General features: G+C 45.3%; 1 protein-coding gene across 5 annotated transcripts in view; it reads left to right on the top strand.

The window, feature by feature from the left end:
- The window catches only part of ESR2 (estrogen receptor 2), a 146911-nt gene that overhangs the window by 83558 nt on the left and 49405 nt on the right, over nt 1-13948 (top strand). For 4 of the 5 annotated variants that reach the window (XR_006579116.1, XR_006579115.1, XR_006579114.1 and 1 more), the window contains exon 9: nt 3489-3702. Coding sequence is in view for 1 of the 5 variants with exons in the window: in XM_045015459.1 (XP_044871394.1) it covers nt 3489-3678 (190 nt within the window). In the remaining 4 variants the exon portion in view is untranslated. Of the gene's footprint in view, nt 1-3488; nt 4725-13948 lie in introns of those variants that run through there. The other variant, XM_045015459.1, reaches the window with a different exon arrangement.

Here is a 13948-nt window from a genome sequence, read left to right as displayed (position 1 = left end):
CTCCTGCAGCAACCGGAAGTGCCTAGCATTCTGCTCCTTCCAGGGTTGCTGCCCGGGCTCCCTCATAGATGCGTTTCTGCTTCCCTGGACGGGTTGCCTGCTTTTACACCTTCTCAAGATCCACAGAGATGGGGCGAGGGTGGCTCTGGTGTGGCCCTCGCAGTATTGGTACACCACGCTGTTGGAACTGTCCACGGATGTTCCAGTTCTGTTGCCTCTTCTTCCCGACCTGCTCACTCAGGATCATGGTCGCCTCTGTCATCCCGACCTGTGGTCTCTCTACCTCACAGCATGGCTGAACCCTGTGGAGCTTCTGTGTTCGGACTCCATATGACAAGTACTGCTGGGCAGCAGGAAGCCCTCCACTCGAGCCATGTATCTGGCGAAGTGGAAGCGGTTTTTGTGTTGGTGTGACCAGCACCACACCCTCCCCATCTAGGCGCCAGTGCCCCTCATTTTGGAGTACCTTCTGCACTGGAGACAGCAAGGCCTGGCGGCGTCTTCCGTGAAGGTTCACCTCACAGCCATCTCGGCTTTCCACCCGGGCGTGTCTGGCTGCTCTATCTTCGCCAACCCAATGGTTGCTCGTTTTCTCAAGGGCTTGGACTGCCTCTACCCTCAGATCCAGCAGCCTCTCCCTGCATAGGACCTTAACCTGGTCCTTTCAAGGCTCATGGGGTCCCCATTCGAAACGCTGACCACATGCTCCCTCCTGTATCTCTCCTGGAAGACAGCTTTCTTTGTCACCATCACATCGGCGAGGTGCATCTCCGAGCTGAAGGCCCTTACCTTGGAACCGCCTTACACGGTCTTCCATAAGGATAAGGTACAGCTCAGACCTCACCTGGCCTTTCTTCCCAAGGTAGTGTCAGCCTTTCATACTAGCCAGGATATTTTCCTGCCTATTTTTTACCCTAAACCTCACGCTGGTCCCCTAGAGCAGTGGCTGCATTCCCTCGATGTCCACAGGGCCCTTGTCTTCTGCATCGAGTGCACTAAGCTGGTCAGGAAATTGACCCAGCTTTTTGTTGCAGTGGCGGACGGGATGAATGGTTTCCCAGTCTCCTGTCAGAGGATCTCCTCATGGATTACATCCTGAATCCGCGCTTGCTATGAGCTGGCCAGAGTACCGACCCCGGCTCTCATGGCTCACTCCACTAGGGCCCAGGCCTCGGCGGCGGCATTCCTGGCCCAGGTACTGATCCGAGAAATCTGCAGGGCAGCGACTTGGTCTTCGGTGCATACCTTCGCCTCGCACTACGCCATTGTCTGGCACGCCAGGGACGACATGGCTTTTGGTAGAACGGTACTGCAGTCTACATTGCTTCACTCCAACCCCACCGCCTAGGTAAGGCTTGGGAGTCACCTAATTGGAATCGATATGAGCAAGCACTCAAAGAAGAAAAAACGGTTAGTCCCCTTTGTAATTGTTGTTCTTTGAGATGTGTTGCTTATATCCATTCCAAACCCGCCCCCTTCCCCTCTGTCAGAGTAGCCAGCAAGAAGGAACTGGGGAGGCACTGGGTCGGCTGGGGTATATATTGAGCGCTATGAAGGTGCCATGAAGGCACCACTCCAGGGGGCTCCACAGCTGACCCAACGGATGCTGCTAGGGGAAAACTTTCCAACGGCCATGCACGCAGCATGCACGCGCCTAATTGGAATGGATATGAGCAACACATCTCGAAGAACAACATTTACAAAGGTGAGTAACCATTTTTTCATGCAGTTCCAGGAGCTTCCTACCCACAACCGCCTTCCCTGTCCCTTTTCAGAGACTCCTCCCAAGAGAGACTATTACATGAAGAGGTGCAGTTCCTTGTATCTCTTCTATTTCTCTGAAACGTTCCTCTTCAATTAATGGGAGGAGTTTTTGTTCCTGTGGCTGTCTAATTCCCAAGATTGACATCTCATTCTGGACTTGAGAGATCTGAACACCTTTGTTTGCTTGTTCACACTGAGAGTGGTGACCCTGGCTTCAATAATCCCTAAATTGGATCCTCTAGGCTGGTTTGCCATTCTGTGTCTGGAAGATGCTTATTTCCATCCATTCAGTGCACAGGAAATACCTGTGGTTCATAGGTGGGAAGACAAATAAACTGCCAGTACATGTGTTTGCCTTTCAGCTTGTCTGCAGCCCCAAGAATATTTACACCTAAGAAGGCAGGGCATTTTAGAATACCTGTACCTTGACAACTGGCTGATTCAGGGAAGTTTTCCTCAGGAAATCACGAACAGCATACATCACATTCTACAGCAGTTCTCTATTTTGGGGCTCGATATCAGCAAAGACAAATCCTCTTTTAAATTCCATTTTTTGAGTCAGTTATAGACTCCACCACAATGAAGGCATATCTGCCAGAAGCAGATTTGACAATATATTTCTCCTCATAAATCAACTACAGACAAGCCCTCCGATACCAGTAAAAACATGTGTACAATTGCTAGGGCATATGGCTTTGTGCACATTTGTGACTCAATTTGTTGGAATTTGCTTTTGTTGTTTATTAGGATGGTACTTACCACCCAATAAACATCATCTAGACATGGTGGTTCAGATTCCCCCAAACACTCTATTTTCCTTAAATGGTAGAAGAACCCAGATCAAGTCTGCAAGGGTGTTCCTTTTTCTCCACTGCTCCATACCAAGGTTCCTAGTGATGGATGCTTCCACTTTGGGATGGAAAGGATCATCTGGACACACATGGAGCTCAGGCACGTAGTTGCAAGATGAGTCTCACTTACATATCAACATATTGGAGATCAGAGTGATCCAAATAGCATGTGCCACATTTGTTCCTTACATCCAGGCAAAGAACATCTGATTAATGACTAACAATTCCACAGCTATATTTTAGGTAAACAGGGAGGAGCCAGATCTACTCCTCTGTGCCAGGAAGATATCATCCTGTGGACCTGGTGCATAAGCAATCAGGTAACGTTTTCAGCCTTTCATCTGCCATGGTGTGATGCTTTGGGGTTCACCCAGGCCAGGAAAGGGTTTCAGTCAACACTTGCCTTGCAACTATGGATACTTCAAATGCTGTGCTTCTGTGGCTCACAGCCCTGGCACCAACGGCCAGCAGATAAGCATGAAGATCTCATCTTGACTTCCACCACCGAGTTACTCTTTGCAAGGGGACCTCAAGAACCCTTCCAGCCCCGAGTTCTCCACAAAAGCGTTTCTCTGCCGTGCTCAGCCACTCTCACTATAACAGTCACAAAACCTTATTAAGTTGGCTGCTCCTTTAAAGAGACAGTACACAGCAGCCTGTTAACTGGGGTTAAAATGATATCTTGTTGTTATGTTAACCATCTTCATCCTCACAATCTCTTAAGCCCTTAGCAATTTTGAAACTATGAATAGAAAAGAGGGGTGGTGTTGACTTCTGAACTTGTGTCACTGCCTCCCAGCCCTAAAACCCCACTCAGATTAAATGAATTTAAACCACTTCAGAATGTTGACCTGTTGTTGTTTTTATTCACAGTAACAAAGGTATGGAGCACCTTCTGAGCATGAAGTGTAAAAATGTGGTCCCAGTCTATGACTTGCTGCTGGAAATGCTGAATGCACACACACTTCGAGGTCAAAGAAAGTCTGCAGTCACAGATTCTGAATTTGGCCCATCAGAACAAACTGATACTAGAGATGATATGCGGAATATGGCAGAACAGTAACTTTATAATTACCTGGAAGATCAGGTTTGTAGGAAAGTGTGAAGCAAAACAACATTATTTAGAGCTGTCGAAAACTTGATATGTCTTATGAATCTTAGACAACCTTTTTGGGGCCCTATTCTAATCTTTCAGATTTGCACGTTTATCTTGGATAAAGCTGTATATCACCTCCTGTATTGTGCAAAGCACATCTTGTCCATGTTTCTGACATAATACTTTGCACTTACACTAATGCTTTCTGTCTGAGACTTATGAACACAATACCCCTGTGAGATTGGAAATTATTACCCCTTTTTAAAAAATGGATAAACTGAGGCAGAGAGAAGCTAAGTGACTGGCTTAAGAATCCACAGCAAGTCAGTGGAGAGCTGGGAATAGTGTCCTGACTCCCAGTTCTTGCTTTAATCACTGGACTGTGTTTTCTGTCAATATATCAACATATGAAATGTACAGCTGTTACATCATGTGGGAGGGATTTGATTATGTGTATATGATGACGATCACTGGGGAAATGCCTACATTTCAGTTAACATGGTTAAAGTGCCAAGACACATGCAAAATTTAAATGAGTTTATTCCTTGTATGATTATGCAATGGATGCAGATGGAACACAGAAACGCTTCCTCAGGCTTCATTTGAGCCACTCGGAATTGTTTCTGGGACCACTTTAAAGACCAGCTCCATAAACATAAAAACAAGTTTCTTTGTTTTGTGAGCCTACTCTTTGTATTTGAACTGTTTCTTTATGCATGGTTCTCAACTGCTTAAAGGTTGACTTGACTGCTTAGTCATTTTCATTTAATACTACATTTTAAAATGTATTGTCACTGAGATTAATGTGCTGTTTTGTGTATTTATAATGACTTAATGTGTGATAACTGTATGTGTAGGTATGAAGGATCAAGAAATTAATGTTTATTATGTGCATTAGTAAAAATAATGTGATACAGTCCATTGAACTATTTTTTTTAATGGTTTCCTAGGCAATTTCACAATCTTCCCTTCACTTCCATCTTGAGTACAGAGGTGTCTAGCAGTATTGTCAGGTTCGTGGGGTTCTGGTAATGCAGTGTACATAACTGTAGGGAGTGGTAGCATGAGTAGAGATGAGGCTCAGCTGGGATCTGCTTTTACTTACATGACTCAGTTTTGCTCTCTTATTTTCAAGTGGAAGCTGCATGTAACTTGCTTTGCTAGGGAAGCAAGTTATGCTTTTTCAACCCTCCTAAAAGAACCCTAAATGAGAGAGGGGAAAAATGCCTGTGGGATAAATTCATGGAGGATAGGTCCATCAGTGATTATTAGCCAGGATGGGCAGGGATGGTGTCCCTAGCCTTTGTTTGCCAGAAGCTGGGAATGGATAACAAGGGATGGATCACTTATGAAGTGCACTGCTTCATGTGTGGCAATTCGTTATTGGCATATCACTAAATATGTAGTCATATGAAATATCTGTCTTGTTGATTTCTGCAGCTGTCCAAGGTGCACTGAGTCTGAGAGGACATATAATATGGCCCATAGCCTCAGCTGGAAAATAAGAAAATACTTTTTCTGTCATTTGCTTATGTAATATTATGTTTCATGCTGGATTTAAACTCATTAGCCTTTGATCATAACACTGGAGATTAATAGACTTAACTAGATACCATAGTGTTTAGTTGTATATTGTGGTCATTTTAGGTATGTGACTAAACTAAATTAGAGATTGATTTGATGTCCATATAAGTCAATGGGGGAAGCTTTCTGGTGATTTCTATGGGATTTGGATCAGGCCCTTAATAGGAAAATTTTATTGGTTCAGTGGCATATTGTAAATATTACTCAAGCTTTTGATCTTGACATTTTGAAGCCAAGGACATTGTATTTTACAAGAAGGGTAAACAAGTGTTTTCTGATCTGTAGACTTGTTTTGATCTCATACTATAACAAATTGTTGAGGAGAGTCTTCATACTTGCTAACTTTAAAAAACCCACAAGGATATTGGTGTATTTTAATTTTCTTATATTGCAGCGGTTCTCAAACTGTGGGTCGGGACCCCAAAGTGGATTGTGACCCCCCATTTAAATGGGGTCACCAGGGCTGGCATTAGATTTGCTGGGGCCCAGGGCTGAAGCCCGAGCTCCACTGCCTGGGGTCAAAGCCAAAGGCCGAGGGCTTCCACCCTTGGTGGTGGGACTCACGTTGCAGGCCCCCTGCCCGAAGCAGTGGCGCTCAGGCTTTGGCCCCCCCACCTGGGGCAGTGAGGCTCAGGCTTCAATCCCCCTTCTGGGTGTCGTGAAATAATTTTTATTGTCAGAAGGGGGTCATGGTGCAATGAAGTTTGAGACCCCCAGCACTAGTGTAATAGCTACTGTAACAAACGGACAGAAAAAATATAGATATAGTTTTGAATTCACTGGTGCCTGTTTTGATTGAAACTGTACTGAGCAGTACATATAGTTGTCTAAAACTTGTTAAAAGATGTAGTTACATGTTGGCCGAATCACTTGTCCCATTGGTCTTTTTTGTTTGGAAACTCTATGTAACTCTCTATAATTTAAAAAAAAAAATGTTTACATGATCACTTTGTGTGTGTGTGTGTGTGTGTGTTTAAAAAAAAAAAAAGTCCTGCATTCATGTGCAGTCCTACAACAAACACATGCAAAAGAAAATGAAGAAAACTATTTGCTCTAAAAACTATTTTAAAATACCCTTCAAAGTTATTTTTATTTGATTTTTGAGCAGATATCATATTAAGGAGGTGTTGCAATTGCAACTTTGTCATTTTTAGCTTATTTTTGCTGAACCAATATAGAGAGGTCACTTATTTAATTTTTTTTCTCTTTTTAAGTCTCGCTTTTTTTCACTTGTATACATTCTTCAGTGCAACAGCTGACAGCTAGTCTCACTGTGTTAATGTAGGTACACCTCTACCCCAATATAACGCGACCCGATATAACACTAATTCGGATATAACGTGGTAAAGCAGTGCTCCAGGGGGGTGGGGCTGCACACTCCGGTGGATCAAAGCAAGTTTGATATAACGCGTTTTCACCTATAACGCGGTAAGATTTTTTGGCTCCCGAGGACAGCGTTATATTGGGGTAGAGGTGTATATTCATTCTATGTTCTTTGGTTAGATAATGTACAAAATAAGGGATCAGTTGTTTAAAAACAAAGGCACTGCTGTAACAACAAGGAGTTGCATGACAAGAAGTTTATTGTATAATCAAGGACATATTATTTTCTGTATGAGTGAGGAGCTGATTTTATCATGGCCTATAACCGTCCATTTTTCCCCCCAGAAGGATAAAACCAGATTCAAGTCTCAGCGTGTCACTGTGTCATCTTTGCTGCTGTGTATTTGAGTTAGAATTTTGCTTTTTCTCTTACTCTCCATTTTTTAAAACTTGACTGAATTTACGAAAGTGAAGGACTAATGAACAAGCAATGAGGCATACAGGTGCTTTGCAGGTTTCCCACACAACACTATCAGTGCATCTCAGTCCTCTCCTACTTCATCCCTTGCTCCTCGGTTCTGGGCCTTTCGAGCAAACTGTCAACTGTGCCTCTTTGTAAAGAATTATGTGATGGTTTTGTGATCTAGAATGATGTGAGCAAATTAACTTCCACTTGTGAGCTCATCATGGATTGAATTCAGGTCTCTATAGGTAAAAGATTAACATATCTGTCCACTGTGCCTTTCGCTACTTACACCGCTGGAATCAGCTAACATTCCTGTAAGTTTGTAGCATGAAATAATTCCTTGATTTGAGAGATGAGGCAGGCAGTCTCTCAGCATTTCAGATGTGTGCTTTAAATATGATTTTGTTTGCAGTAACATGCACTAGATATTTTCCATTTATCCAGCATTTAGTAAGACATTTTTCTTGACTGAATCCTGCCATGGTGCCACTAAGTCCAGTGGTGTCAGACTGCTGTTTTTGCATTATGTTGGTCTGACACCACCAACTCCACTCTGTTCTTTTTGACTGGTACTCTGCCTACAGGTTATAGACAGAGGGAGCAAAGAATAGTGGTATTCTTCTTCGACTGCTTGCTCATGTCCATTCCATGCTAGGTGTGCGCACGCCATGAGCACTGTTGCTGGAAATTTTTCCCATAGTGGTATCTGTTAGGCCTACTCTAGCACCCACTGCAGCGGTATGCATATGCACTGGTATAAAGGGGTGCCACCAACCCCACACCCTCTGTTTCTTGCCACCTGTGACAGTTGCTGGTATAACCCTTTCTTGCTCTGATAAGGTTTCTTCCCAGTGGTTCTGGACTCTTCCTTCATTTATAGTGTTAATAGTTTAGTGTATATAGTTTTTGCAAGTTGTGGTAGTGTATACAGTTCCTGTCCTCAAAGGACTTTTCAGTACCGGGCTTCAACCCTTGTGCCTATTGTGAGTGACCCGCACTTGAATTGCTTAACATGCTTGGGGCCCCGGTACTAGGGGAAAACCCCAGGGATTCCATACGGTGCTGGGATTTCAAGGACTGGTGGCTTGCCAGGGAGTGGGATGCCAGGAGCAGGTGGGGGTTTGCCCCTGCATGATACCAGGGGAGCTGGTGCCAGGAAGATGCCTGATGCACTCTGTTCCCTCCTGTGTCCCTAATGGAATCCTTGGGGTTTTCCCCTAGTACCGGAGCCTTCTTCCCACTGCCCCTACTTGGTGGTCTCCAAGAGACATGCTGCCGCTCCCTCCAGCTTGGCACCGGATCCAGACGCCAGTACCTGCTCTGGTATCGAAGTCCAGGAGATGTCCCTAGTGGACATAGTCAAGGCAGAGGAAGGATCCCCTCCTCCGGTGCAAACCTTCTTGTCTTCCCCAGGATGATTTCAGGGCCTATTAGGACCTTCTGAAGCAGGTCGCTTCAAACCTGGGCTTTGGAGATAGAGGAGCTCAAATAGACATCACACAGCCTTATTGATATCCTGGCTGAAGCAGCTCCTTCCAGAGTGGTCCTGCCCATCAGTAAGGTGTGATGGGACCAGTCAAGGCCCTATGGCAAACTTCTTCTCTGGCCCCCACTTCAAAGAGGGCAGAGAAAAAGTACTATGTGCCAGCAAGCGGGTTCGATTACCTGTACTCGCACCCTCCCCCAGAGTACCTAGTGGTATCTGCAGCTAACTATAGGGACAGGCAGGGCTAGTTGAGTGCTACCCCGAAACAAAAAGATGCTAAGAAACTGGACCTTTTTGGAAGAAAAGTTTATTCCATGGATAGCTTCCAACTGCATATCGCCAATCAGCAAGCTTTGCTGGGGAGATACAGTTTTAATCTCCCTGAATAAGTTCAGACTCCCTGCCCTCAAGAGTTGACGCTTTGCAGACCCCCCTAGAAGAGGGTAAGAATGTGACCAGGACCTCTCTCCAGGTGGTTCCGGATGCTGCCAACTTGGTGGTCTGTCTGGACACTGGCCTCCATGGTCACCATGAGGCGCTGTTCCTGGCTCCAGTCTTTTGGTCTTCCCCATGAGGTTCATCAGTTAATCCATGACCTCCCATTTGAAGGCTCCTCCCTTTTCTCGGAGCAGACAGACACAAGACTTTATGGACTGAAGGACTCAAGGTCCACCCTACGACCTGTAGGGCTATATGTTCCATCTGCCTCTAGAAAACACTTCAGGCCCCAGCAGCTTCCTCGGTTCTTGGGAGCTGCAAGACAGGCACCCTACAAAAGAAAAGGCAGAGGTTATAAACAGTGCCAACCATTCCCATCCACCTCAGCCTACCAGTCAGAGCCTCAGAGTTACTCTGGCAGTCTCAAGCAGGCCTTCCGAAGGTGAGCATGAGAGTGCTGTACAAGTCACCATTTCAGGTCTGGTCCCTCCCCCTCCCATTTCACTTTTGGACCATCTCTTGCTCTTCAGCCCAGCTTGGGCATCCATAACATTGGACCAATGGGTCCTGAGTATAGTGACAGTTGGATATACCCTTCAGTTTTTATCCACCCCTCCCTCCCACCCTCCACTCCCATCCCTCTTCAGGGACCCTTCTCACGAGGAACTCTTTATCCAGGAGATGCAATCCCTTTTACATATGGGGGCGGTAGAGGGAAGTTCCTTAAGACTTGAGAGGGAAGGGGTTTTACTCCTGATATTTCCTAATCCCAAAGGCAAAAGGGGCCTTTCTTGGACCTGTGTCACCTCAACAGAAATCTCAAGAAACTGAGCTTTCTCATGGTCTCCCTAGCCTCCATCATTCTCTCCCTGGATTCTGGAGACTGGTATGCCACCCTTAACTTAAAGGACACATACTTTCACATTTCTATCTTCTGTGACCACAGAAGATTTCTCAGGTTTGTAGTGGGTCATTGCCACTACCAATTCACCACCCTTCTGCCTATCGGCAGCCCCGAAGGTTTTTACGAAGTGTATGGGGTTGTAGCAGCCTTCCTCAGGTGTTGAGGCATTCAGGTCTACTTATTTCTCGATGATCGGCTGATCAAAGGTCAGTCACAGGCTCTAGTGCAAGACAGCATCAGCACAGTCCGAACCATGTTCAGGGTGCTGGGCCTGCTGATAAATGAGCAGAAATCAACTCTTGTTGTTCAGAGAATAGAATGTATTGGTACAGTACTCAACTCGACCCAAGCCAGTGCCCTCCTGCCAGCAGCTCGCTTCTAGACCATGACAAACCTGGTATCTAAGGTCATGGCCCACCCAATCACAACAGCTTGAGTGTACTGAAGCTACTGGGTCACATGGCGGCTTGTACTTACGTGGTTCAATATGCAAGGCTGCGCCTCAGGCACCTCCAGATGTGGCTAGCGTCAGTATAGTCCCTGAGCAGCCACCACTTGGACTTAGTACTTACAGTCCCTCCCTGGGCTGGTGGAAGGAACCAAGGTGGGTAATGATGGAGGTGCCCTTCGTTGCCCCACTACCATTTGTGTCAGACCTAGGGTGTAGAACCCATCTCAACAACCTCAGGACTCAGGGCCTCTGGTCCCAGGAAGCAAACATTTATGTGCTTCTTGCACATAAATGTCAGGAAACTCAGAACAGTGTGCCTGATTTGCCAAATATTCCTTCCCCAGGTCTCAGGTAAGGTGGTTCAAGTCCTGGCAGACAATACAGCAGCCATGTTCTATATCAACAAGCAAGGAGGGGCCCGATCCCCTGCCCTGTGTCAGACGGCAGTCGATCTATGGGACTTCTGTGTGAGACACTCCATTCATCTTGAGGTGTCTCACTTCTCACTCCACCTGATTCTGATTTCACAAGACAATGGCTGGTTGCTTCACCTGAACCTCACCTCCCTGAACCTAACTGCATGGATGCTACATGGCTGAACCCTGAAGAACAGGCCTGCTCAGAACAGATTCAATGAGTCTTGCTAGGCAGTAGAAAGCCTTCCATGGTTTGGTCAAGTGGAAACATTTCACTTGTTGGGCCTCTGAATGGGATCTCTCTCCATCTCAATCTTTTCTTCAGTCTATTTTGGGCTATTTGCTCCACTTAAAGCAGCAGGGTCTGGCACTCTCATCTATTAAAGTTCATTTGATGGCCCTCTCAGCCTTCCATCCCCCAGTGAATGGCAGATCAGTGTTCTCCATCCGAAATGATGGTCTGGTTTCTCAAAGGGTTGGAAAGACACTATCCTCAGGTTTATGAACTGACCTTTCGTCCCTTCCCCCATGGGACTTAAACCTTGTCCTGTCGAGGTTTACTGGCTCCCATATCGAACCATTAGCATCATGCTCCCTACTACTTATCTCCTGAAAGATTGCCTGCATGGTGGTGATCACCTTGGCCAGAAGGGTCTCTGAGATCAAGGCCCTTATGTCAAGGACAAGGTCTGACTGCGCCCTCATCTGGCCTTCCTGCCAAAGGTGATATCACAATTCCACAACAACCACCTCATTTTTCTACCTGTCTTCTTCCCAAAATCTCACAAGAATGACGGCTTCATACATTGGATGTTAGGCGGGCCCTCACCTTTTATATTGAGAGGACTAAGCCCTTCCGCAAATCCACGCAACTCTTTGTGGCAATAGCGGAAAGGATGAGAGGGCTACCTGTGTCAACTCAAAGAATCTCATTCTGGATAACCACTTCTTTTTGGGTTTGCTATGAATGGGCAAACATCCCACCTCCAGCCATCATTACTGCTCATTCCACAAGAGCCCAGGCTTCATCAGCAGCATTACGTGCACCGGTACCAAACCAGGACATCTGCAGAGCCCCAACCTGGTTGTCGGTTTATACCTTTGAGTCCCACTATGCCATCATCCAACAGGCCCGATGCCAGTTTCAGGAGAGCAGTGTGGCAGTCAGCACATCCATGAACTCCGAGACCACCTACTGGGGGTACTGCTTGTGAATTACCTAGCATGGAATGGATATGAGCAAGCACTCGAAGAAGAAAAAACAGTTACTAACCTTTTGTAACTACTGTTCTTTGAGATGTGCTGTTTATGTCCATTCCATGACCCACCCTTCTACCCTCTCTTGGAGTTTCCGGCAAGAAGGAACTGAGAGGGTGCAGGGCTGGCAGCACTCCTTATACCAGCTCATGCGCACATGGCTCCAGAGTGCGCTAGAGCTGGCCCAGCTGATACCGCTGAGGGGAAAATCTCTGGCAACAGTGCATGCAGCGCACACACACCTAGCATGGAATGGACATGAGCAACACATCTAAAAGAACAATAGTTACAAAAGGTTAGTAACTATTTCTTCACAGAATACAAACAACATGAAATGTTCTGATACTGTGAGAAGAAAAGGGAGCCACAAATGGGAAGTATCCTGGAGAGAGCCAGGCGAGGGGAAAACAGTATATGGAAAATGAGGAAGGGAACAGAAGGGGGAAAGGGAGGTAAAATGGTGTCTCACATATCAGGGATAGAGGTTCCGCAGTGTCCCCCATGTTTTAAGAGTCTTGGTCCCACGTTGCAGCAGTAAGAGGTTAAGATGTGTGGATTTGAATGATTTGTTGACTAATCATTTTCTCTGTACAGGTACTTGTTCCCATGATTTGTATCAGCCATATGGTTATCTTAAAAGTTGAAAGGTAGAAACCTGTGGAAAACATTACATTTTGTTAATTGAAAACTTTCCCAGTGATGGCATGTTAAATATTGATAGATATTATGTTTTTCTGCTAGAATTGTTTGCTATTTTAATATCTTTATTGTGGTTATATTAAAGAGAACTTATTTTGATGGCTGAAGTCCTTCATGATCTCCCAATGTTTTCCTTTATTCCTGGCCTCCTCACTCCACTAAAGCCCCTACCAATGATCTTTGACTTCTGAGGGTATGGCCATTCCTGGAAGATAGATTTATATAGAAAGATATACACACTATTTAGAGCAGCTTATAGGTGATTCAGCTTAGAATATGAAACTGACAGAAAGGGAGTTGCACATCTAGGGCTGATCCTGCCAGATGCTGAGCCCCTCTCAACTTCCACTCATGTCATTGGGATTTGAAGACCAACATCCTTCACAGTCAGGCCTTTTATTTCCAGGGCCTATTTCTGCAAATGTACCCTATCATCTAATTGTGCACTGCAGTAGCCAAAAGGTTTGGCTCTATCCATTATAACATTTTTGAATCTTGAATTATGAATTTTTGAAAGGCATGGCCCAAAATGTATGCTCTGAATCTCTGAGGTTGTCCAAATGATACCATGTATTGAAGTAGCTGTTCCACACTAGAATACACTTTGGCACAGGTGTACTAAAAATGTGGTTGTAATTACAGCATGGGATTTTAATGCACAATGGTACTGCCAATATATATATATTTTTTATTTGAGGAGCCTACATATTTATGATGAATGAATGTTTGTTTATAAGTTTCTTTCATACTTTGATGGCCAAGATTTTCAAGTGACTAGTGATTTTTGGGTGCCTCCACTTTTGAGTGGCCAATTTTAGATACCTTAAAGGGGTATAGTTGACTTTATCCCAGCCTTTCCTGATGGTCTCTCACAGGGGGAGTGTTGAGGCCAGCTGATGGGAAGAGAGAAGGCATTATAGTTTGAGGAGGGGGTGGGGCTGGAGTGTGGGGCACCCTGCCATTCCTTGGTTGGCAGAATGGTCTGTAGGAGCCTGTTCTAGCTGGTGTACACCTTGTGGCTGCTTTACCTTGTACGGGAAGAGGTTGGCAGGAGGCAAAAAGATATCCTCCTTTACACTCAGCAGAGCTGAGGATTGTGTCCTTATTGTAAATAGAATGGATGCTTGGATTGCTGCATAGGTGGGGGGTTGAGAATAATGAGAACAGATCTACTTTTTCTTACTTCTTTGAGAAACAGGCATGTTACATTAGT

This window comes from Mauremys mutica, chromosome 4 (assembly GCF_020497125.1).
Source record: "Mauremys mutica isolate MM-2020 ecotype Southern chromosome 4, ASM2049712v1, whole genome shotgun sequence".
Taxonomy (NCBI): domain Eukaryota; kingdom Metazoa; phylum Chordata; order Testudines; family Geoemydidae; genus Mauremys; species Mauremys mutica.
This window is presented reverse-complemented; position numbering and strand designations above follow the sequence as displayed.